Consider the following 26,622-nt stretch of genomic DNA (forward strand, 5'->3'; position numbering starts at 1 on the left):
CCCAAATTGTAGTGAGCTTTCTTAATCTGCTTTGAGAATAAATCTTCCCACAATAAAAGCAGCACTGAACAAGTATTTAAAGAAATCTTAAAGATGTAGAACACATGTCTATTTCTAGTTAGTATTTCCATATAGAGAGAGTGATTAAAAACCTCCAGCAGTTATTCAATCATTCTCTTATTTGGGTAATTAAAATCTCCTCATTGCTGTTGAAGTAAATAGCTCCCAGAATTGGATATAAATGGAGTGAGCTATTAGAGTTTATGGAAAACCTGAAGTTTTGATTGGTTTAGCCAAGAATACATGAGCTAAATATGTAGGTCAAATACCTCATGGTATGAGATGTTTCACTTTGAACCACTGTTCTCATAGGTGATTGTGCAGTCAGAAAACAATTAAATCCTACCACTTTAACATCTGTTAAACTCTTAGAGTTAAACTCTCAAACTTCTGTTACATAAAATTCCGTCCTGCTTACTTCATTCTCCTTGACTACATGTACTGGAGACTTTCCTAATTCTAGGCTGAGTACATGGCCACTTGTGAAGACTGATCCTCTCCAAGCTCCCATTCATATTTGCAAGTTATTTACAAATTCCTTTGTATTCATTCTCCTCTGGACACTAATGCTCCATGCTGAGGGAACAGAAAAGAGGAAGGGATGCCGCAGAAGTCTCCTTTTCTGATGACTCTGCAGTACACATCCCTAACTGTCTCTTTCTAATGGCACAGTAGACGCCATTAGGCTATCTCCAACACTAATTTGAGGTGGACTCTTAGAACTGGCTAGCTCTTTATACAGTATGACTTCTGGAAAGTGGATGCCAGTTCAGGTTCTAGGGAAAAGCCTAATCTGCTTACCTTCTGATGAACTGAACCATTCTGAGACCACCATTAATCAGGAAAGACTCCTGGATGGTGAGTAACTTTCTGACTGTTCAAGAAAAATCTGTAAGATGCAAGAGTGGTATTGATGTAGGACATGCTTGTTCAGAGAAGCCCTCTGTAAATGACTTTAATACTATTGAGTAGTTACGCATTTAGTTTTAGTGAATATGTTTTGACTTTATTAATTTCCTTGAAAGGAATATAAACTAATAGTAGTTTTCATATTGTCTTGTTTTAAATTTATTATCCTAGTGGAATGGGAAGTACTTGCTGAAAGACCATCGATTCATGTTAACTATACTTCTTCTATAGCTTCTGAAATACTGTAACTGCATAGCTTGTGTAAATCATTAGCTTGTTGTATTGTACTTAAGGCAGCTGGTGTTGCTTAACTGTATTCCATTAAGTTCGTATTTCCACCCTTGTTTTGGACATGTTAGAGCTTTGGAACAGAAGGGTATGCACACGGTTCTATGAATCAAATGTTTTTGTTCAGAAGGTGGAGATGCAGGCTACCTTTATGGGCCTCTAGAGCTAGTCTGGTTTAAACAGTCAACGGTGGAATTGCAACATAAATAGCAGCCACAAACTGTCACTAATTCTAAGCAAATATTTGCTTTTTCTTCTCCTTACCTTCAAGCCCTTTAAAGGACAAGGTTTTTATTATATCTTGAATTTTAAATGTGCAGCTCTATTAAAAGCATGTGCCATTGAGGGTTCAGTTGCTGAGGGTATGATTTAATACTCTGAAACTGCTTTATAATGACTGTTAACAATCCTAGCACAATACATTATGCATGGAATTTGTTAACGTTTTGCTAGTGTACTGCAGTTCTTACCGAGACATCTTTTAGCTTACATGGGCAGTTCATTTGAAGGAAAATCTTGGATTTGCACAGCCAGTGCAAATTGTACATATAGCCTAGACAGCATACTGTAAATAAGGAAATTCTAGTCACAAGAAATTTGGAAAATAAGGTAATAGAAAAAACAAGTGTGCAAGCTTCATAACATGCCTCTTCTAGTAGTCCTTCTAAGGCTTTTATGTAATCTCTGTAATGTGACTCTTAAGTGCTTTAGCTGAAAGAAGACTATCATCCCAGATGTCATGCAGAGGGACTTAATTTTCCCTTAATTAAAAATGTTCTTCTAAGCTTATGATACCTTGAAATCTTGTTTTGAAATACTGGGAAACAATAAAAACATACCTGAAAATCAGCTCGCAGGCTATTTACAGGAATGGCTTGGTCTCAGTGGCACATCCTTTTGAAAGATTTTGGAATTGTTGAAATAGTGTGGTGGGCAGAGGTCAGATGGATAGTAGTGCTGTAGCTGTCACAGATCAAGACAGTGTTAAGACATCTAGTTAATTGTAGCTGGCACTTCTACTCCCTTTGTTCTGGTGGTTGCAGGTTAATCATGTTAAATTTCATCTTCTCATTGTGTTTGCTTTTTCTCATTCATAGAGGTCCTGTAATAAAGGAGAGTCTGTACAGTCTCAGAAGGAAAATGACTTGCAAGTGAGTAAATAAATTTGCTTATTTCACAGAATTCTATAGATGATAGAGAAATATGGTGATCCTGCTTGTTCTAAACCAGTAGTTACTCCACCTGGTGTCTAGGCTGTTTCTAGAAACCGTAAACAGTAATGAAGAAAATAAATCTATTTGCTCATAGAAGTAACATTATAATGTGAGTGTCTGTACATAGTTTGGAAAGATTTAAACATTCCCCATTAACAAGAAACGCCCCCAATTCTACCCTAAATGGTTTCTTACCATTTCTAACATTGGTATCAGTACTGCTATTTCTAATATTAGGCTCCTCTTTCTTTAGTAGAGGAAGATCAGTACTCTGCTTTACCTAATGCCTATTTTATAATACGTTGATGAACTCTTCTGAGGAAAGTATATGGAACTGGAGAGAACTTCCTCTTGAACATGAAGTGTTTCTGATTAGCACTGTGCTTGGATCATCTGTGTTCTGCAAACTTTAAAGTTCTTGCATTTGGAACCATTTCTGCTCATGCAGCATAATGTTTAGCTGAGTGTAATTTTTCATAAAGTCGTCTGAACAGAATTTGGTAATTTAGATTTCTACCCTGGCAGTATGTTTTTCAGTAAGGGATAACATCACAGCATGTTAGCCAGATGCTTTGCTTGTTATGTACTATTGTTTTTCAGCTCTGTAATGGTTTTGGTAGTGATTAGGGAGAAGTACATTTTACTTGTTTAATAAGTGCTGCTTTTCTCCCCTTGTATTTCCTGCCTTCTGGGAATGCCATCTGAAACAGTTCAAGCATTTGGTTTTTTTCTAGTGAGTTGAAACTGGTTTTAAAATTTTTGTTGTTGAATGACTGCTTTTGAAGTTTTGTTGAACTTCCAGTTAAGTTTACTGGAACAGCTTCAATCAGTTGAACCAAGACTGAAGTGAAAAATGTACTGGTTTGATTCCTTGGTTTTCTTCAGAGATGAAAAATGGAGGTGGCTTGATTTCTCCCCCACCCCAATCCAAAAAAAAAAGTTCCTAGAGTTATAAAAGAAAACAAAAATCTAAACAAGCCCCACCCTGGTGCCAGCAGCTCATAGAAGTTTTGCAGTGCAGGAAGCAAGGCTTTGAACTTCAGAGCTGTCTTCGTTTGTTGCCTGAAAATAGTGATTCTATGCTGGTAGCTTATTGTTTTCTGCTATTAACCTCATAGTGCTGGAACTTCACTGTTGGATCAGTGTACTCAAGAATTCCTGTCAGAATGGATTTGTTAATTTTCTTGAGTCTAGGTAAAAATTGTAGGAAGGTTTGATTGGAGGAGTTAATGTCATCCTTTGGAGAGAAGAAACACCTCTGGGTAATCCCAAAATGTTCTGGATCACTAGCAAAAGCATTGTAGCTGTTCTGAGCTGCCTGGTGTTTGACAACTGTGACTAGAGATGGGATAGTCTTCTGTCAGCTCATAAGGTCTTTTAACAGAGATTATCTATGTTTTACCTTGGTTTTAGAATCATAGACTGGTTTGGGTTGGAAGGGACCTTAAAGATCATCTAGTTCCAACCCCCCTGCCATGGGGAGGGACACCTTCCACTAAAACAGGTTGCTCAAAGCTCCATCCAACCTGGCCTTGAACACTTCCAGGTTTTTGCTATAGTTAGGGGTAATTTTCCTCAAAATATTACTATTTCATGTATTTTATAGTGAGCTGTTTGTTGAAGCAAGAATAAAGCAGAAGCTTCAGTTCCAACTGAAGTATAGAAAAGCTTTTCATCTCTCCTTGCTGAATGGGAGTTGCGTACTGGAAAAGTCTTGTAAAAAGTGTTTATAATTCTTAAGTTTGAAATGCAACATTCAGCTTTAAGTATTCATTTAAAAGTGTGAGTGCTCAAATCTTCTCCAGAAGCTTGTTTTAAATACAAGTGCTCATGGTTACATGTTTGAAACTGATTAATATTGAGAGCTTCAGAGCTTAAAACAACAGGTTGTTGTCTTGGCGGTATAAGTATATTGCAAAGTATTTGAAGGCATTGAGATACATAATTTACTTAGTTATAATGCTTGATCCTTTAAAGTCATCAGGTGAACAATTAACTGAAGAGTTAGATACCTAGATTTGTTCGGTGTCCATATGACAATATTCTAATGTCCTTTAGTAGTTCATTTCCACATCTGTACTTGACAGTAGTGTATGGAGTGGAGATTTGGTAAAAGATCCATCAGGTATTATGAAGGAGACGCCTTTGTGCCTGAGATACATAGGTGGTATTATTCTAGAGCTCTCATTGGACTTATTCTCAAGTGACCATTCTGTTAGAGTAGAGGAAGTTCTTTTGGTGCTCTAAACTTTTTTGTCTTTTAAGAGTCAGGCACCAGAGCATTCAAACTTGAACATTCTTATGCTGCTGCTTTTAGATAATATTTGCCTGTACTTTTTAATCTTAGAATCATAGAATCGTTTAGGTTGGAAAAGACCTTTAAGATCATCAAGTCCAACTGTTAACCTAGACTGCCAAGTCCACCACTAAACCATGTCCCTAAGCACCACATCTACACGTTCTTTTAAATCCTCCAGAGATGGTGACTCAACCACTTCCCTGGGCAGCTTGTTCCAATGCGTGACAACCATCGAAGCAGATCTTCAATGGAGAGATGCAGCCATCCTTGTTATCACTGCTGACACAGAAGTTTACAAACTTGCATTCGTGTAGTTGTGGATTATCTAAAGGTTCTAAATTTTTAAGCATGTCTTAAAGGACTAGGGCTAGGCAGACACGTGGCGGAAGTAACCCAGAAGTGCACTGTTGAGTAATTGGAAATTTCACTATTTCTGGTTGTCACTTCTGATGCCTTAAGGGACATCTTAATGAAGAACATTTCTTTGGCACTTGCTGTTATCCAAGTATCATGAGTTGGTTTTTCAGTAAGATGTGAAAACAAGGAACTGACATCTTAATGGGAACAGCTAACAGGATTGCTGTAATCAGACTTTTAAAACACCCTGGTGGTGTACCAGGCACAGACAAATTCAATATCGGCTAATAATGGAGTAGACATTCAGTAACGTGTACTTAATTTGCTTTTTGGTGCTTGGCATTAGGCTTCAGAATTGAACTGAAAAGTTCAGATCTGTGGTGGTGAGGGCATGTGAAATGATTAAAAGTACATATTTTTGGTGTATTAGTTCTGCTTCAAGGAGTTGAGATGGAAAAACGGAGGACATGGGTGCAATACATTCATATGCAAATCATCTTAAACTCTCAATTGCTATTCTTGATGACTCTCTTACTTTTTATTGAAGTTAATGCTTCAGAACATAGTTACATGAGTCTTTCCTACACTTCAATATGAAATGGTAGAATTTCTTGAGAAGATGCCAGAATAATAAAGTGTGGACCAGTAATAAAAATAATTTATCAACGGAACTGCCCAGAGCGTACTCAAGAGTGGAACTTGTATAGAAAGAGTTATTTACTGTCACTGCAGTGACCACAGTAATGCAAAAGGCTCTGTAGTCTGAAATATCTGAGAGCTTTCTTAATTTTGTGCTCTTAATTCTTATGCTTTTAAGTGTCATGGGTCAGACTTTGAGATGCATTGCTCAAAAGTAGGCAGAGGCTTAGACCTCTAGGATTTGAGTACAGCTGGATTCTGGTTAACATAATTGCTAGAAGTAGTGATTTATACCATGGCTTCTGTGTTTACTTTCAGCTAATCTTACCCATCAAGAAAGCTTTAGTGATTGTGACTGTATTTTTGAGACGTGTTTCATATTTCTATTTATTTTTAAACATTCATATTAAAAAGCTGTCTGCTTGTGATTGTTATGGACTGAGTTTATTGATGTAAGGAAAACCGTGAAGAAAAGTTGTTGAAACTTGAGGTATGTTTGGAGGTAGAAAAGGAAGAATGTTTATTCACACACACATGCTCCTTAGCAGGAGTTTAAATTATTCTCTCTTTAAGAAAAAAAAAAAAGAGGGAAGACCTGAAATGTGCTTAATGGTAACAAATCCTAAGTCGTTCTTCTAAATGAAAAACTGGTTAGTTCAGTCGTTCACTTCATTCACTTGCATAGTTAAAATGTGCTTTTGTGACGCAGTGTTCCAAAGTGTGTTAAGGTAGCCAAGGATAATATTTATAGTTCCTGTGCTGTGCTTCAGTAGGATAAACTCCTTCAGGAAATGAATTTGCAGAGTTCCCACAGGTTAGGGAGGAGAGGGTGTTTTGGTTTTTGCATAGTTTTCCTTTGACCTGGCCCATCAACAGTACCTGTTAAGCAATACAGATTTTGCTCCCCAGCTTTAAACTTGAAAGCAAAATACTTGTGTTGCTCCCATGCTAAGTACAAGTTGTTATTAGTCAAGAAACTTTGGTTAGTAAAATGTTGAGTCTTCTTTTTAAAGCTAACCCTAAAATTTCTTACTTTGTAGCAGTTTAGCTATTGTGCACACATTGTTCATTTCTGTGCAAGCACCAACTAATGCTTTAATTTCTTTTTGTAGGGGGCAGAAGCCATGGTTCTGGAAAGTGTTATGTTTGCCATTCTTGCAGAGAGAGCTCTTGGCCCAAAGCTGTATGGAATCTTTCCACAAGGGCGACTGGAGGAATTCATTCCCGTAAGTCCTGTTCATGATTAGTTAGTGGGCTGCTGGTAGCTGTTTTAATTGATCATGACAAAAAGGTCTCTGGACTGCCCAGAAAAGCAGGGATGTGGGAATAGAATAGTTGGCAGCCTGTAGTAATTGCTAGCTGTAATTTGATACAGTTACAGTGGGTGTTGGAGAGCCCAATTATAGCTCTAGCCAGGGAGAGAGATCTAAAAACTCTTCAGCTGTAGCAGAGACTAATAAATGAAGATAAAAAGCCTGTTAGATACCAAACATAGCATTGGAAGCTATGGAGTAACACTCGTTTAACAGCAACAAGAGCAGATGCTTTTGATGTTCTTGAATATTTATGCTTCTACTTTGAAGATATTCTTAGTGTGAGATGTGATATTCCCCAGGTCTTGATCTAGAAGAGAATTGACTAAGTCATAAGTAAGCTAGGCTGGCTAACTTGGCTTTTTGAAAGACAGCAATCTTATAAGTTCATTTGGGATGAAAAAAGTGTATTGCTTGAATACTATGCTAGTATTTTATACTGTACTATATAGAGACTAATGCTAGTGTTTGTAATTAATCACACTTTTGTAATTAATCAATTAACTGTATTTTAAGAATACTATATTTTATTACAGAGCAGGAAACTAAGTACTGAAGAATTAAGCTTACCTGACATATCTGCTGAAATAGCTGAGAAGATGGCTAGATTTCATGGCATGAAAATGCCATTTAATAAAGAACCTAAGTGGCTTTTTGGAACAATGGAAAAGTAAGTTACGCAATACTTCAAAGTATGGAAAAAAGGTGACCTGTTGTAATTTTGATAAGCAGATCATTCTTCCTGAATGCCTGAGAGCACAAGCTCTCACTGTACCCAGAAACTGTTTCATAGTTACTTGAGCAACTTAAATTACCTTGAAGAATAGTAACATTTTCTTTAGTAACTCCTTTCTTTAAACTTTCTTGATTTTGGTTTAAATGGTATCTTAGTATGGGAAGATTAATATACTTATTGTCACAAATGCTGTACTATTGTCTCTATTTTTAACAGATATCTAAATCAAGTGCTGAGGATTAAATTTACCAGAGAATCCAGAACTAGAAAACTGAACAAACTCCTCAGTTACAATCTCCCTCAGGAAATGAAAAATCTAAGGTAGTCTTATTTTGTCTACCACTGTCTTCCAATTTGCACAGTTTCAGTATGAATTTGTATACTTGTTCAGAACCAGAGAATCCAGAACTAGAAAACTGAACAAACTCCTCAGTTACAATCTCCCTCAGGAAATGAAAAATCTAAGGTAGTCTTATTTTGTCTACCACACTGTCTTCATTTGCACAGTTTCAGTATGAATTTGTATACTTGTTCAAACACATACAGTATAATACATATATTCATTTTACTTTACAAGTTGGGGATTGTTTTTGGTTCTGTAACCAACCTGAGTCTCATATGACTACAAATTGAATACGATCAATTGCTGATCTGACTTGCTGATCGGTGAAGTCTAACTTCATTGTCCTGATCTTGGGCTCCTAATTGAGAAAGTAGGGTCTTACTAGAAATGAATAGCACTTCAAATTCTTACAACAAAATCCATTCTTTACTTGGAAGTGGAACTGAACTTAGTGATTTGTTACTTACAAGATCCTGTATTGCTGTTTTCTAGAGCTATGCTTGAAGCTACTTCATCACCAGTCGTATTTTGCCACAACGACTGTCAAGAAGGTAAGCTGCTAATATTTCATGACCTTGTTCAATGATGCGGTATTAAGTCTCTTCTGTCATTTGTTTGCTTTCTGAGAGGTAGTCATGTTATCAAGGTACTACTCTGGCAGCTGACCTGAAACAGCAGCCTGTGCACTCCCAGTGTGCAACAGTTGCAAAGCAAAATGCATTGGCTTCAGCAACCCTTCAGGCTAATTAAGAGAATGTCTAGTATCATAACTAGATTAAGCCAAGCACGTACACATGCTCTGATAGTACAGGTCAGCTGATGATTGGATCCTTGGGCGTTTTCTGTTAAGACCGTACCTTTCTTAGCTGTCTGCAATATACATGATCAGGGTAGGATATACTTTAGTCCTTTTAAAAGAAAGATACTGAAAAAGTACAGTGAATGGTGAAAATGGAGACTAGAGTAGTTTGACTCAGCAGTTCTTAGCTTGTACTGATGCGAAACATTAGGAAAACCTTATCCACCTTTTTTTAGTGCTCTCTCTCTGGGAGTCATGGAGGGAATGACAATTTTTCTGAGCCAGTTCTCTAAAGAGATGAAAAGGAGGGCAGTGCTGAAGGTGTTGGGTATGCTGTGTTTGTGCTCCCTGTCACCTGTACAGTGGGTAAGCTGGGCTGAGCTGGAAGGATGCTATACTAGGATCATATGCAGCTCTGTTTTTTTCTCAGGAGTCCCAGCCTTGTTAGCTAAGGCTGAGGAATTGGCCTGGAAGAGGATTGCCCTGGAGGATAGGCACATAAGGATAGGCAGCACGAGGGGAAAAAGCCACTGATCTGAGGTCTGAAGAGCTAGCTCAGTAGTGGTGGAGTTTGAGGTCTCATTGCTGATCTGGCAAGGTGCAGTACTGGAGGAGTCAGAACATGATAGGGCTGGGGCAAGCTTTGGAACCTAAATTTCCGGGGGGGGGTGGGGGGTGCAAAATACTGTGGTTGTTCTATTGGTGCAAAGATATGGCATAGAGAACAGATGTACCTGTGGAGAGGGGACAAACTATTGCAGAAATTGAAATTACTCTAAATTTATTTACTAGTTGGCACTTGACAGAGGCAGACTTGATGTCTTTCAGATGAAGTATAGTGACAAAGTGAACTGAAAGACAGATAAAGCAACCTCCCTGTTATAAAGGAAAAGGCTGAGCTTTTCTATAGGTACTGGTTATGCCACATACTAGAATAGCAAAGTGATCAGTCTGTGGCTTTCAGGCTACTGAAAAGTAATTCCTGTCCCAAGTGTTGTGTGATCAATGATAGTGCTATGCAGGTATGAGAGATGCTGCATAATTTAGATCTCAAGCTGTGGAAAGAAACAATTTGGCAAGGGCTGCTAAGGCTGACAGTGTCACCTGAGTTAGCTGCAAGCTAAACACTGGAGAAGCAGGACCCTTGGGAGAACAAATCTACCTCTGCCTGTACAGAAGAAAACTTTCTTGCTTTCAGCTTTGCAAGATTTATAGTATATATCTCAACTTCCAATGAGCTGGTATACAGCCAGTGCAACTTGGCTTTTCCTATCATTCTTCTGTGCGGATGTAAAGGATAACTGGGATTATCTGAACAATGTTTCTTAAGATAGAGTATTGCTTTTCTGTAATTTTCCTGGGACTTTACTGAATATGCTGTATTATCTTAAAATTTTCAGGTAATGTCTTGCTTCTGGAAGGCAGAGAGAATTCAGAAAACCAAAAGCTGATGCTCATTGACTTTGAATACAGCAGCTATAATTACCGGTAAATCACTTTTATTTTCTGTTCAGCAGGAAGGTGTATTACTTCCTACATGCTGCACTGCAAGTGCTGCACTGCTGATTACCTGTCTATTCTAGTGAATTGTGTTCTGCTCTATTAGTGGTGGACAGCAAATATACGTAGTTAAAACAGCTCTGGTCCCGATGGCGTTGAGTGTAGGCATACAGCAGAGTCAAAGTTGTTGGAGCTCCTTGGTTGTCCAGACTAGAGGGCTTGTTTATGCACAAATGGCTTCTTGCTTGCATGTCAAAATTTTTCTAGTGGGGAGATGAGGAGAATGGTAGATGGTGTACATATGTAGGGCAGGTTTGCTTTTGCATTTTTTTCTTCAGTCCTTTCGAATGGCTTTCTCATCTGTGCAGATGAGAGTAATCCTAGGTTTTTCACTGCATGGTTACACAAAATGCTTTCTGTTCTTACCTCAGTCATCTAGGACCTGTGTTTAAGGATGATCTAAGTGTGTGGAGTCATTGGGGATCATTAAACATTAGTATAGCTGGAACATAATGGAACCCTGAATTCCAATAATGTAGAAGTGGGATATGTTAAATACTTTCAGTACGACCTCTTTGCCTGCAATAATGCTAACGTTAGAGATGCATCTGACTTCATGCCGAGATGTAGTGCATAATCAAGTATTTTAACTGCCTCCATTGGTATAAAACTTGGTAGCAAAGTCTAGTATTTTCATGTAGCTGGTAGCTTTCATTTTTAACTGCCCATCTTTACTAATTGATTTTAATAACTTGCAAAAAAGTTGTGTTCTGGCCATCAATTCTCTATCTCCTGTAGTAAAACTGCAGTAAGTTCTAAGTAGCCTTGTGCTTTTAAACTTGATTGTAGGTTTGCTTAAGCAAAAACCAATTGCTAGAATGCAAATATTGAGGTACACAGTCTTTATCTCTTTTTCAGAGGATTTGACATTGGAAATCACTTCTGTGAATGGATGTATGATTACACGTATGAGAAGTACCCATTCTTTAAAGCTAGTGTTCTTAGATATCCTTCAAAGAAGCAACAGGTAGGCACATAAGACATAATTAATAAAATGCCAGTGTCCACCGTCTTCAAATCTTAACTCTCTTTTTACAAGTCTGTTTTGGACTTACTCTGTCCCAAGACCTTTCCTTCATGACTTCCTTAAATAAAACACTTTCTGTAATCCTGACTGCCTTTGCTTTAAAAAATCACAGAAACTTCATAATAGCTATTGAGGATAGAATATTTACTATGTGCCATGTAGCTATCCACCACAAAAAGTCCAGTAGTTGTGGACTGCAGCTGTGAAATTAATTGGCAGTAGCAAGATGTCGTATGTTGTCCTAATATTATGGTTTTCTTAAACCAGACTTCGAAGCAATTATTAGACCCACCTTAAAGCTAACTCCAGCACTGTTGATGTTTGGAAAAAGTAAATGACAACTTATTAAAAGGCCTGCCTAGTTCTGAAAGAAGCAAATATGTCTTGAGACAAAGAGTTGTAACTCTGTTTACTTGCCTTCCAGCTTCATTTTATCTCCAGTTACCTGTCTGCATTCCATGATGGCTTTGAAAATCTGAGCAATGAAGAGAAGTCCAAACTAGAAGAAGTAGTGTTGGTAGAAGTTAACAGGTAACTTGTTTTTCACAACTATATCTTGAAACTTCCACTGCAATACCTATACTTGTATACCTCAGTGGAGAAACTTCAGCCAAGAGAGATTCTAAGCTATTTATATGAAAAATCTGTCCATTGTAACCTTTAGATACGTGGTATACACTATTAGTGGAGTAAGAAAAATACTACTCCATGGGGAAGCTAATGGAATTATTTTTAGAATGTCATACTTGAAGAAAAGGTGTGTATATCCCCAAACTTACGGAATACTATTCTAACAGGACATTGAAATAAGGTGTTGTGACTTAGCTGGTAAACATAGCCTTGTAATTTCAGGTTTGCCCTTGCATCACACTTCTTCTGGGGTCTGTGGTCTATTATACAAGCAAAGATCTCGTCCATTGAGTTTGGTTACCTGGTAAGTTATTTTATCATAGTTTCATGTAACTAAAAATGTATACTCTATTAAGTGGTACGTTATCAGAAAGTAAATGAAATGGCTTCTCACAGCAACTAATATCTTCTAAGTGGAGTAAAACTACTTAAAATCAGTTTGTTACTCGTTTGTGCTCTTTCCTTATGAATGTAAAGAACATCTAAGATGATTGTAAAAACTTCAGAAATTCTTCACATTGTTACGTGGAGAGACTGTAGCCTTATGTGTCAGGCCTTGCAGTGGGATGATGCCTTGCAGTGAAGTAGTATTCTGCAACAAGAGATCCCGAGCAAGAGGGAAGCTAGCATGCAGTAAGTGTGAATTTGGAAATTGAGTAGTCAAAGTGCAACATGTAACAACATGTTGATATTCAGTGTGCAACAATATCAATGCCAGGTAGCTTGTTGTACTTAAGAAAGGGATGAGTTCAACTCTTGATACATGTTTAGTGTACTGTAAAGTGATATAACTTTCAGGTACAGTGAATATCCTGCAGGAAGTGTTGCAGAAGCCATCCTTTTTAGTGAAATCCTGACCTTTTTAGTTCCTGTTTTTTCTGACATGCTGGCAGCAGCTAATAGTGTTAGAGTTGGAGTAAGACTGGAGGAAATTTTAAAAGGTCAGAACACCTCTGGAGAGATTATCCTTCTCAAATAGAGCTAAGTAATGCATTGAGATGATGGATTAGGAAGGTAACACAGTTAATACCTTCGTTATGGTTCCCCATCCCAAATAAGAAAACTCAGCTGTGTTTACTGTATAGAGTACTGAATGTCCCTTATTTCTCCAGGAATATGCGTTATCCAGATTTGATGCATACTTCGATCAGAAGAGGAAGCTGAAGGTGTGAATGTGGGAGGAGTGGCCTGTTGGTTACTGTATGAAGAGGGCAGCTGGATGGAACTTACACTGTGCTTAGGCTACTGTATCTCTAACGAAGGTGTCACTGAATTCCAGTTCCTTGGGACGCAGGTGTACAGTACTGAAGACTGTATAAAAATGACTTGTTTACAGTTTCGTAAATACTTGGAATGAGATTGGGAGGCAAAAGTAAAATACAACAGTGCAATATCTTTAAATCTTTTTGATCTAGAAGGTATTTTATATTATGGGAGAAGCTTACAATTAAGTGTCAATACCACATGCGTCAGAGCAAACAGTGTTACTGTGAGTACATTTTCTAGGGGGGTGTTGGCATTATGGTTTATGTTGTAAGCAGAACAGTTGTAAAAGATGATTCATTGTATAGACACTGCCTCTTAATGGGAAGGAAAAGCGAAGGAGACAACTGTTAAACTGTGAAGTAGGCTTAAAATCTTACTGTGAGATTAAGTTCAACATGCCCCATGAACACTATCTTCAAAGCTGCTGATACGTTACACCACTTTAACCATAAAGCAACTAAACACATTGAAGTGGTATGCTTTAAAGTGTTATCTACATATACATGAATGTTTCTCTTAAGCTGGTGTGCCTGTGAAGTGAAGTATGAATGAACTTTGAACTGGACATTCTGAAGGAGTTTGTCTTGAACTGTTCATTCCATGTCCTTCAAGAACATGCTTTAGCCCAGCCTGGTTGTCTCTTAAAATGCTGTGTCCTGCACAGGGGGTTCTGCGGGCTGGCAGCACTGGGAAGAGTGCCTTGAATTGCTCTAGCAGCTCCCCGGATAACTGGATTGGCATTGATGATACTTGTAATTGGAGCCCATCTCTCTTCTTGTGTTGCCACAGTATATGGCTGTAAGAAATAGTAGAGCCAAAGACTGCGGAGAACACTTCAGGAAATTGCTGTTCTGCCCATGCAATGCTTACATGGCTTGGGAGGTGCTTTTCTTGCACCTTCAATTTTCATCATGTTCCAGCAATCCAGTAAAGTGGAGTGTCTTGTGGGGAACAATAACGTGTATATTGAAACTTGAGTATAATCTGTGTACATGTCATCTAAAGATTTCTTTAGATTTTTGGGAGCTTGTTTATTTTGGATGTTATTTGTTTGTGCTTTCTAACACACTGTATTATAAATAATAAACTTCTAAGTCTACCCTTTTTCACTTGTATAGCAAATACTGTTTTAAGCAGCTGAAAAAACGTGCAGCATTTCATGTACTGTATAGCATAACTTGTAAAAGCTGTCATTTTATTCTCGAGTATATAGAGAATCATTTTCCGTACACGCAATTATTAATACTTTATAATAAATATAAAGCACTTAAAAACACCATAGTTGATATTCTTAAGTCTTCGTTATATCTGCAGGATAAAATAGATGCTGTTTCTGGCCGTAATCTATGCTGGAAGTACTTTCTTGCTTACCTTCAAAGGCAGACTAATTTAAGCTTTAGGCTCAATGCTGTGGGGTGTACCTTCTACATAAATGTGTCTTTAGCATTCATTGTATAACTAAACGCTAATAGAAAGTGTGGGGAAGAAAGGTGGTTAAAGCAAGTGATGAAAAGTAGACTGAAGATCAGTTTAGTGATAGTTTTAGAGGTGGGAAAAGGTTTAGGTTTAAACACTTTACTGTATCTGTCTTGTTAACTACCCTAAAAACAAAGGTAAAAGTTACCAGCATATATTGAGTTTTGCTGGCACACCGGATGAAGTATTTGTAGTATGAATAGCTAGGTAATTTCTTCAGGCTACTGAAGGCTTCATTTAACAGGTACTATTGTACACAATAAACCCAGTGGGAATGGCAGTGGTAATGAAAGGGGTGGAAACAAACAGTTTAGAATGATGCGTTGCAGCTAGCTGAAAAGGACTGATATGTAATAGGTGTCTTGATTCTGTAGGAAGCCTTGTTTTATATTCCAAGGGTAAGTTCAAGTCCTCAAGAAGCCCATGGAGACTGTCCTCTGACTCATCCATTGCATTCCATGCTTCTCAGAACCAAAAAGGGAAGGCGACTCAGTCACAGTAGCGCTAACTGTAATAAAAGGTTGCATCAGAGGTGAAGCCCTTTCTTTAGAGTTGAGATGGCTTTTGTTAAACAAATTCTGAGAGGAAACTAAGCTGCCAAGTTCCCTGGCAAGACTGCTTCATGTAAGTCCCAGGACTGCAGTTGTACCCCAGCATTACTACTGTGATTTCTGAGGGTGAGGGGAAGGAAGGGCCCTGAAGGAAAGCAAAGCATGCTCCATCTTGTGCCTTTTGTAATGTAAATTCGTTTTAAAGAGGGTGGAATTCCCCCAGGTGTTGTGTGGTAGGCTTAGTGGGGACACAGGTAAGTCAAACCTAATGAGCAAAGAGCAATGCTTAGTCTCTTTCTGGTATGATTTTTTTTTTTTTGTAGATTTGCCTATTAAGGACAAGTTCTTTAAGTTTTCTTTGAGAACTTGCAGTAGACAAACAGGAACTGGAGCACAGTCTTCTCTTACTCACAGTCACTGTTAAAGCTGACTTACAAGCTGACCAAGCAGCTACTTAAATGTATTGGCACTTCTGTAATGGGATATTGTCTTGTGAAGCCATATTCATGAGACTTAGTATAAATGTAGTTAAACATTATGGTAAATCTGATTTGTTTTTTGTAAAGCCAATTTAAAACTACTGATTAATCCTCCTTTCAGTTCATTTGTAAATACAACTTGTGCTTGAGCTCTTTCTTGAAACTGCTGGGTTTTATTTCCACTGCGTGAATTCTTGTCTTAGCGTCCACGTTGCCTCACAAGTCACTGGTGAAAGGATCTGCTATTAACTGGTGAAAATGGGACTTTTGGTATAAGAGTTAAAAAAACAAACCCACAACAAAACAACCTTTTACTTTTAAAGGAAACTATCACTTGTCTAGCCAGACAGCTAGTCTCAGTGCCACTTTGAGGTGATTCATTGGGTAATCGGCATAGTCTAGGGTGTACCCCCATCACTCCTACAGCCATTTATATAAGACGAAAATCTGAATGCTCAGACTTAGGGAAAAATGTCCCACTACAGCTCATTAAGGATCTTAACCCTGCAAAGTTCAGCCTGTGCAGTCTAAGGACTGGGTAGATTTGTATTAAGGACAAGTTCTTTAAGTTTTCTTTGAGAACTTGCAGTAGACAAACAGGAACTGGAGCACAGTCTTCTCTTACTCATAGTCACTGTTAAAGCTGACTTACAAGCTGACCAAGCAGCTACTTAAATGTATTGGCACTTCTGTAATGGGATATTGTCTTGTGAAGCCATATTCATGAGACTTAGTATAAATGTAGTTAAACATTATGGTAAATCTGATTTGTTTTTTGTAAAGCCAATTTAAAACTACTGATTAATCCTCCTTTCAGTTCATTTGTAAATACAACTTGTGCTTGAGCTCTTTCTTGAAACTGCTGGGTTTTATTTCCACTGCGTGAATTCTTGTCTTAGCGTCCACGTTGCCTCACAAGTCACTGGTGAAAGGATCTGCTATTAACTGGTGAAAATGGGACTTTTGGTATAAGAGTTAAAAAAACAAACCCACAACAAAACAACCTTTTACTTTTAAAGGAAACTATCACTTGTCTAGCCAGACAGCTAGTCTCAGTGCCACTTTGAGGTGATTCATTGGGTAATCGGCATAGTCTAGGGTGTACCCCCATCACTCCTACAGCCATTTATATAAGACGAAAATCTGAATGCTCAGACTTAGGGAAAAATGTCCCACTACAGCTCATTAAGGATCTTAACCCTGCAAAGTTCAGCCTGTGCAGTCTAAGGACTGTATCAGATGTACTGCCTTCTCTCTTTAACTGAAAAAAAAAAAAGGTATTTCTGGTCTGAACTGGATACAATCTATTCATAAATTAAACATCTTTCATAGTGTGATGCCACTAAATAGAATGAGACCATTATATTTTTGGTGTTGCTGTTCTCTTGATAATTGATTAGGGAGAAAGTTTATTTCCAGCCCTACCCTCAGGGAACACACTCTGCAAGGAGCAACAACGGTGAAAAGCAAGAGCAGCCTTTGCTCTCAGTGTAACGTGACTCTTGGTCTTCCCACCAAATGCACAGTTATTTGCCGTAGTGGGAAGAAGTTGAGATTACCAATATTTTGACCAGTTTCTTTTTGAGAACTGTGTTGTTTTCTACTGCTAGGCTGCTTCATTAAGGGTCAGAAGCTATCTTGGAAAATCCCTGTTCCCCAGCACTGAAGATGCTAACAGGAAAAATTCACTATGGCTGTTTGGCATTCCTCTTTGAAGTGGCGTTGAATCGTGATAGTGTTCTGAAAAGCAATTACCTGAAAATGTAACTTTGCAGATCAATTCCCTCCCTTTGTCTGTGTGTCTCAAACTCTGCTAGTATCAATAAGAATTTCTGCTTTTTCCTCCCTATTAACTTGGCTGAGGTTGTGCTACAGCTTAAATGGAATGAGCTGGGTTTCACTCCCTTCAGATGGATGTAATTATTTATCCTAGCTGATTATGGCTGGGGAAACCCCTCAAGGGCACTGGGGCTTGCAGCCATGTTGTCCAGGGACCTAATTTGTCTTGCAGTTCACTTACTAGACATGATGGTGGGAAGGAAAGAACCTAGCTTAATTCTGCAAGAGTCTGTAGAACTTGGAACTAAAGAATGCATCCTCTGACTTGCACATAGAGAAGGAGAAAGCAAATAAATTAATTCCCAGAATGAAGAAAATTGACTGTCCTTAGCCCAAGTGCCAGCACCTCTGAACTTACGTATTCTGCTTTACAACTGCAATGCTGTGGGTTCCTGAGGTTCAGCTGATGAGTGATGCTGTGTTAAATCACAGTGACTGAATCTGCTGATGCCTCAAGATACCAGTTTGTCTTCTCTTCAGACCACATCTTCAGCAAGTCATCACAGCTTTTCAGGGTTAGTAAAATCACAAGTCCAGCAGCCAGAAGTCAACAGATCCTGCTGCTGTTTCTCCACCACAATTCAGCTATCCCAGCGAGATAGAGCTGGTGCAGGGAGCTGCCAGCAGCTGCCAGGCAGCACAGCACAGCCTTGCATTGTTTCAGTGGCTTACATAAAAGCAGGTAGGTGGAAGAAGCACTGTTTGCTGTGCCTAAGGCTTTCAAGAATTCAAATCCTCCCTTGAAATATCCTTGAGGCAGCCTTGGGTGAGCTCCCTCAACATGCAGGCAGGATTGTCTCGATGCCAGCCTGGGTCCGTGTGAAGCAGCAAATGGAGCATTTCACTGGAGATGAATAAATAGCCGTAATGGTTCTGGACTGAAATAAAATACAGCATAAACTTACAGGGCCCTGGCAGGGAGCAAAAAAGAGCTACTGTACTTGGTACCCAGGCAACAAAGCTGATCACTAGCAAACAGGCTACTTGTTTTTCCTAATGTGAAATTCACTTTTTCTGGCTTTCATTTTCAAAGTATGCAGAGCTCCTACTGACTCAGCATTAAATGCAGTTGTATTATAATGTGCAAGCAAAGTTCTGTGTTTGTGTATATATATACATATGATTTGTATTTACCAGTCTCATTAAATAGGGATCAGCCAATAAGGTCTGAATGCAGCCCAGTCTGCCTTTCATGAATACACTGAATGCTGCCTTAGGAGAAAGTATTCTGACCAGGAGTTGGTTTGAGCCTTGGAGTGGTGTAGCACTGAAGTGCTTGTCTGAGGAAAGGTGCTAGAAAAGGGAGGAGGGTAAGCAGAGGTGATGGGATTTGTTACAGGTCACAGGCGGTCTCTGGCAGAGCCAGGAACAGCACACAGCAGTTGAGTCCCAGCCCAGTGTGCTGGACTAAATATCTTCTCAGAAAGCCTTACAAATGCTGCCTCTGCTGCCAGTCCTAGGGAATGTTACTTTTATTCATTGTTCCCTTATGGAAATAAAATATGACTCAAGAATCAGCCATTCTTCCTAATTTTCAAAGCCCACAACTTTTGAGGTACTGTAAAGTCAGGGCTGGCAACTGGTGTCTAAAGTGGCCCAGTGGCAGAATTTAAATGGCACACAGCAGAGCTCAGGAGCTCCGGCATCCTGTGAGGGCATCCATGAGAAGCTCCCGGTTCCCACCAAGTCAGGAAAACAGCAGAGCCAAAAGGTACAGCCTTGAACAGGGTCGAAATATTACCCGTTGCCTGTGTCCTGCCTTGGAGACAGAGATCTTCCCACCTAGCAGGACAATTAACCTCTGGATGGGTAGGGAAAAAGCACTGCCTGCAATCATCTCAAACATTTGTTGACCTCTGCTCTGGTGTTTGCCATCTGGAAATTCTGAGTTTCCTCTGCATGTGGGTTTTTCTCCCTGCCATTGCACTTCCTCCTACAGCCTGGGAGGAAGCTACCATGCTGTATTTGTCTTGACTATGTACACTGAAGGAAAGGGCATTGCAGCTTCTGTGTTAAAAACCCAACTCTTCCATGCTGAATAATCCCACCAAGCCCATGTTCTTCTCTCTTCTTGCTGCATCCCACTGAATCATGGCACACTGGAAGTCAGCAGAGACTGTGGCCATATAAGCCTATTGCAGATGTAAGTAAAGAGAACAGGGAATGGAAAGGAGGAAGGAAGCCTGCTGTAATTACCCAACACAAAGACTATTAAATAATACAATAATTTCCTCAGGAAGAGATTATAGAGGATTGTGCGTAATGTCTCAGGTCTGAAGGGCTTAAAAATTCACCTTGGAATGAAAGTCTAATTAGAAGGCTACAGCTGTAAAGAAAAATGGTTATTTCATAAACTCTACCTTTGGTAGAGTTGTTTGGAAAAATACTGGTTTCTCTTTAGGAATAAAATAAATCATTCATTTACATTGCATTATGTTTTGGATGAAGGCTCAAGACTGAAACTTCAAGTTTTTGAAATTCACTTTGAAGTCTTTTCATTCCAGTTTGAAAGTGTGAACAACCCAAAGTAAAATGAAAGTTTTCCATAACACCTTCATTTGTTTTTCTTTCTGACCTCTCCCAACTAGTTTTGATTTTTTATATATTTTTTGCTAGGTTTATTTATAAATATGCAGGCTTTTATAAAATATTTATATAAATAGGTATTTGTTCACCTATAAAAGTACTGAGTAACTGACAGGTAACGATGTTTCCCGAGGAGCAGGTGGATCTCATGGTTATGGTCCTTTCTACTGTTCAATTTAATCAAAAGAAGACAAAATAAGAAATATTAAGTCGTACCTAAGCAGCAGTTTCCATGGCTGCATGCTCCAACTGCCTTATATATGACCACCATTTGTGTCATAATTTGTGTTCTCACTTCCCAAGAAAGTAAAGAAGACCCAAAAAGAGGAAGGGATGGAAAAGAAAGACAAAACTGGAGACACCGTAAAATAGCAGTTTTACAAATGTCCCTGCCACACAAGTCACTGGTTCTCACTGGGCATCCGCAGGGCCTTGTCCTGCTGTGGCCCCTCCAAGCCACCATGGGTTGATGCTCAGCGCCAGAGCGAGGTGGCAACACAGCAGCATGGACCTTCCAGGGTAGGGATTCCCCATCTCCAGCTCACATTGCTTCTGCCTTTGCTTGGCTGCTTCATGGCTTGCAGCCTCCCAGCCTTTGAGCTTTGCACTGTGCAAGAGCTGGCAACAAAAAAGAGTGGTTTCAAATGAACCTGCAGTGCTGGAGTGGGGATCTCGAGCAAAGATCCTCTAGGCAGGAATGCCCTGAGGAAGGGGACACCAGCATCCTCACTGTCTTCAGACACTCAAACTAGGCTTCTTGCTTTCACTTTCTGCTAGACGTGGTAATATAGAATCCAGAGGAACTAACAAAAATATAATCTCCCACTGAAATGTTTAACAGTTGCAAAGAGTTTATATCTCAGATCTCAGGCTTCCTGGTAACGTTCCCTTTTTATCTTCACGTGTGGGAGAGACTTAAGCTTTCAGAGTTCACTATGAGTTGAAGTCTCTGGATATAGCTTTTTCAGTTGGACTCATCTCCACTTCCAGTATGGGTCTGTATTGGGCAGCACACACATTTTAGCACCCCTGCCTTCAGCACAACAAGCAGGTTCACCCTGCCTTGAGGCCCTTATGCTCTTCTCATGTCAAGTCTTAGACTTCTCATGTCAAGTCTAAGTCATCTCTGAACTGTGCAATGTGCCAGAAATCTTGGCATGGATTTGACCAAATGTGTAAGGTAATTACTTTCTGTTCTCACTGAGTATTTTGCTCTAGGAGTAACCTTAGCTCCAGTGTACTTGTGCGTCATGGATTCCTTCAGTGGTAGAACAGCATAAACCTGGCAATGTGCACACATTGAACTAGCTTTATTTTGGAAAGCTGCTAGTATTGCATCACCATATAGTCTCTGGCAAAACTGAATGCTCTGCGAGTATAAGCTTGCTGACCTCTGAGAAGTATAATATGTTGATGTGTTGGGCTCAAGATACATGTGTAAAGTTGCAAAGGCACTGGGCAGGAGATGTAGGAAGCATGGGCTTTAAAAGCCTGTCTCCAGTGAGTCAATGGAGCCTAGAGATGATCTTGTAGAGCTTGGTATGCTTCCAGCTGAAGCAGCAGTGGATGATGATGCTTAAAGAAGCTATTTTAATAGCTGTAACTGGTGCTCACCAGGACCTGACCTGAGGGAGCAGGACTCAGGATCTAGTGGAGCTCAGTGTTCCTACTTGTTTTATCCCCCTGTTGTAGCTGGAGTTCAGTGGGTCAATAGCTTATTGACACTTTTTTTGTCCCAGAAATTGCAACATAGCTTTGCCTATCCTGACTCTGCTCCTTCCCCAGGGGAAACTTTGGGCTTAAGCTCTGCCTATAGTTCCTGCTGTAGGCTGCTTTTGGGTCACTGGGAGTGAATTCAGTGGTTTTCCCTGCGTCCTCCCTGAAGAATGAAGGGCCGAGCCACAGGAACAGGTGGTTCCACGTAAAGGCCAGGTGCCCTTTGTGCAGGATTTCTAACCCCACCATAGAAGATGAGGCTGTCACTCAGAAGGGGAAAGGTTATTTTTATAGTGCTTTCTCCTTAAGCCCTAGCTAAATTACAGATTTCTTGGCTTAACCTTTACCTCCCACCAATACAGAGCAGAAGACTATATGCTGATCACTGCCCTTTTGATTAATGCATCTGTATTTTTATTACATCAGGGTTTCTATGAAGACTGCAGGCACTAACTAGTTACTGAGATGCCGTTCAGCCCTGCCTCCTATTTCTAGGAGAAAGTTATTCGGATTCTGCATTAAGGTGTAGGGAAAGGACTGCACAAGCTTTGCAAACAGATGAGAAAAGACAGAGAACATTTTTGGCCCAGTAACCTGAATCTAGTCTTCATTCAGCTCCTGTGTGCCTGGTGATGGCTGCAGACTTTGCTTTTGTTCAGTGCCATTTTTCCCCTCCTGCTGCTGGAAACCTTGGGAACTTTCTGTTGATGGCACCAGTTTGTTTGCAGAGCCGGCTCAATGTGTCCTGCATACACACATATGTACACATTAAAAAACCCTTCTCTTTCCAGGCCATTCAGGTCCTGGATGTCCTTTTCAGCAACTGATTTTGGATGTCCTTTTCAGCAACTGATTTTGGCTTCAGTATTTGAAAGCGAATATTCTGTGTGCATCGAGAGCAACCGACTGCAGGGCAGGCTGTTTGTGGGGCAGCTGATAAAGATGCTGGGCTGACAATGGGAGACAATCAGCTCCTGGGGCAGTGTCCTTGCAAGGCAAACCACCAGCATGACTTCCGTGCTTCCAGCTCTCAGTGGCTCCCTTGTCCTCAGCCTTAAGAAAATCAAAGCAAGCTCTGCCTTCCAGGCTTGCATCTTGGTTTCATTTGTTTAACAAAATGTAGCTAGCCGGCACTTGCACAAGGCCATCTGAATGTTTGAATGCATAAAAAATAGAAACAAATTAGCTTGGGGATGCCCTGATTAAAAACTTCATGCATTTTTGTGAGCCCAGTTGCTCATTTTGGGGTTGACCTGAACCCTCCCTCCTGCGTGTAAAATCATGGTGAGGGCAGATCTGAAAACCACCTTAACTTGAGACTTGCTCAGCAGTCTCTGGATGCTTTTGGTTAAAATGGGATGGTAAGAGGAATCTGAGTGAGAAACCTTTTTTTGGGTAGTAAAGAGACCAACCCAAAGTCCTCATGGGATGGATACAGTCAGAGTCCAGTCCTGTCCTCGCTGCAGACCAGTAGCTGGGAGGAGAAAATCACCTTCAGGCAGTGAAAGCAATACACCAATGGGCTGTGAGTGGTCCCTGCTCACCGCTCTCCCAGGCACACTGGGACTGTGCCTGTATCCTGATGGCCTTTAACGTTATCTCCATCTAAACCCCTGCTTTCTAAACTGCAGGGAAATTGCATATTTTATGGTTAATGATTAAGATGTTCTTCTGGGAGCCGTGACTTTGTTTGGAGGCATTGGCTTGTTCATTAACACACATTTAAAACCAGATGTCAAGGACGTTCTCCAGAAGGCACCCATTTAGTGTGGTTTTGACCCAAAACTGTAAGCCTCTCTTTCTCTTAGGGAAGGAATTGTTTCACTTCCCATGAGTGAGAATAACAAGTTTGCAAGCTGCGTGCTGAGGGTATTTTCTCAAAATCCCACGATTTTTTGCATCGCTTCTTAGGAAAATAGCCACATTAGGGACAGGTCAGCACAACACAGGGCTCTTGAAGAGACTGGGATGGTGACAGGGACCATCTCTGAAATGTCAGGCCAGAGCACCCCTGAGTGGTCATGCAGAAAGCCTTAAAAAAAAAAAGCAAAAAGGTACTATTTCCCCTTTAAACAACCTGGAGACTGGGATGAGAGAGCTTAATCTTAAGTAAACAAAGCAAAACTATTACCTGAAGTGGGCAACAAACAGTCTGGGGCACCAGCAGTGTAGTTATTTCTAAAAACATAAGTAAAGGTCTTTATATAGCTGGGAGCATGAGGCTGAATGGGATGCTGCTGGGGCTTGCATTTCCACTGCAAACTAGTTTAACCGGTATCCCCATCACCAAGCCTCCTGAGCAATGGGGGAGCGTGAAGCGTGTGACAGATCAGCTCTAGGCTGAGCTGAATCTCAGAGCTGGGTCCAGAGCAGGTCTAAAACACTCAGTTCTTGAGCAGAGACTTTCAGCTGTATGATGGTGAGCACCAAGTGTTTCTAGAGTAAAATGTGTTTTACGAATGGGTATTTTACAATCAGTGGTGATTTGGGCAGAATACTAGATAGTCTGAATTTGGCGTCTGGTCAGCTGGATTTTATTTTGGTTTGTGTTTTAGAAACTCCTTAGGCATGGAAGGGCTTTTGAAACATTTCTCCATTATCCAAATGCTTCAGGGAAACAATTTTTCTCTGTTTTGATGATGTCTTCTGGGGAGCATGTTTTCCCATTTCGTTCCTGGTTAGGGAGAATGGGTGAAGCCTTTCTCCTTGTTTTTAAAAACTGGGAGTTCTGGTGATAGATGACCTGATTTTATAAAATATTGTAAAGGGGGGTAAATCTCAGAGAGATTTAGCACTTCCGAAAAGAAGTCTGGCCCTGATCAGAAGAGAGGCAAAGCCATCACCTAATGGGTTTCCTTGGTAGCCCGTGTGAAATTAAAGGGTGAATTTAGGACTAATCTTGAAGCAACATTGTCAAAATGGATGCTGGGAAGGTCAGAATGGAGTTAGAGACTGAGATCTCCCTTTCCCAGAGGGATTTTCCTAGGGAGGATTTGCTGGAAGGGGAAATCCAGAAGAAATGGCATTGCTCTGTCTCCTTGAAGGCTTTCTGCTGCCCAGGCTCTGGCTGGTTGCTGTACTGCTAAACAGCGGTACAAACACAGAACCACTGTGGGTTTTTTTAGTTTACAAGCAGAGATTTATTCTAGTTAAAAAGCTCATGTACTATTAAGTGAATGCTTTGGAATATGTCCCACTGGCTAGTTCGTCTCTGAGCTGCAGGGAATGGATTTTTGGACTAGCTGCTCTCTCAAAGTATTTCACACTCTAGGGCTGGAGGGGTTTGCTTCCCATCCACAGCTGCTCATATAGCATGAACCCTGTGTACATGCAGGGCATGCTGCAGTCTGCACCAGCTGAATTCATTCCAGGACTCTTCTTATCCATACCTCTTAATGCTCACTTAAACATATTTTTCCAGCTGTCAGTCTTGTTTAACTTAAAAAAAAAGTGTTAGATTGCTGCCCTTGGAGATAAGGCTCTGAGAAACATTTGCAGGCTTCTTTTGAGTGAGAATAAGAGAAATTCAACAGGCATTAGGGTTGCTGAGCTGCTGGAGTGGGAGTGGGGAAGAGTGAATCCAGTGGAAGCCCCATGCCCAGCAGTGTACACTGTGTGCAAAGTGCAAACTACCCCATGGAGCTCTGCCCATGTAACCCAAACCTGTCCCACGGGTGAGAAACTTTGGTTTCTCCCACGGTGTCATTCGGTTCACAAAGTTGGCTAAATTTGGCTCTTTTCCCCTCTGCACCTGCACTGCCCACGGAGTTGCTGTGGCAAGGGCAGAGCTGCTATTTTTGGTTCATAGTGCTGTAATTGTCTGGAGACCACAAGGGGCTGTCCCCAAGCCAACACTCTGCTTTGAAGCTAAATGCTGGGTTATCTTCCCAGTGCATTGGGGCCGGAGCCCCAGCCAGTTCCATGGTGTATGTCTAGGCCTCCCTTTATGGACTAGCAAGGCTCTATACTATTAAAAAGACATTACAAAAATAGGCTGCCTGGACCACAGATGTCTTTTGTGTCTGTGCCAGCTGCTTAAAAACGAGAGTTGTGGGGTTTGGATGCCCAAACTTGCCACTTCAATGAGGCTTGAGTTTTCTGGGGTGTAGTCAAGCTTTGGGGGAAATTAAGGTGCCTTTAAGAAGTCTGTGCTGGTTTTGGCTGGGACAGAGTTAATTTTCTTTATGGTAGCTAGTATGGGGCTGTGTTTTGGATTTGTGCTGAAAACAGTGTTGATAATACAGGGATGCTTTTGTTATTGCTGAGCAGTGCTTACACAAAGTCAAGACCTTTTCTGCTTCTCACCCCACCCCACCAGTGAGTATGCTGTGGGTGCACAAGAAGTTGGGAGGAGACACAGCTGGGACAGCTGACCCCAACTGATCAAAGGGATATTCCACACCATATGACGTCATGCTCAGCATATAAAGCTGGGGGAAGAGGAAGGAAGGGGGAGACTTTCGGAGTGATGGTGTTTGTCTTCCCAAGTAACCATTAAGCATGATGGAGCCCTGCTTTCCTGGGGATGGCTGAAC

The 26,622-nt window shown here is 40.3% G+C and overlaps 1 protein-coding gene across 1 annotated transcript in view; it reads left to right on the forward strand.

Moving 5' to 3' along the window:
* The window catches only part of CHKA (choline kinase alpha), a 26,209-nt gene extending 12,252 nt beyond the window's left edge, over positions 1-13,957 (forward strand). The window contains exons 3-12 of the mRNA XM_009276022.2: positions 2,355-2,408; positions 6,879-6,992; positions 7,616-7,749; positions 8,032-8,136; positions 8,651-8,709; positions 10,358-10,445; positions 11,376-11,484; positions 11,969-12,075; positions 12,397-12,478; positions 13,287-13,957. Coding sequence (XP_009274297.1) covers positions 2,355-2,408; positions 6,879-6,992; positions 7,616-7,749; positions 8,032-8,136; positions 8,651-8,709; positions 10,358-10,445; positions 11,376-11,484; positions 11,969-12,075; positions 12,397-12,478; positions 13,287-13,346 — 912 coding nt within the window. The 3' untranslated portion in view covers positions 13,347-13,957. The remainder of the gene's footprint in view (positions 1-2,354; positions 2,409-6,878; positions 6,993-7,615; positions 7,750-8,031; positions 8,137-8,650; positions 8,710-10,357; positions 10,446-11,375; positions 11,485-11,968; positions 12,076-12,396; positions 12,479-13,286) is intronic.
* Positions 13,958-26,622: the final 12,665 nt, after the last annotated feature.

Source organism: Aptenodytes forsteri, unplaced genomic scaffold (assembly GCF_000699145.1).
Source record: "Aptenodytes forsteri isolate BGI_AS27 unplaced genomic scaffold, ASM69914v1 Scaffold17, whole genome shotgun sequence".
Lineage (NCBI taxonomy): Eukaryota > Metazoa > Chordata > Aves > Sphenisciformes > Spheniscidae > Aptenodytes > Aptenodytes forsteri.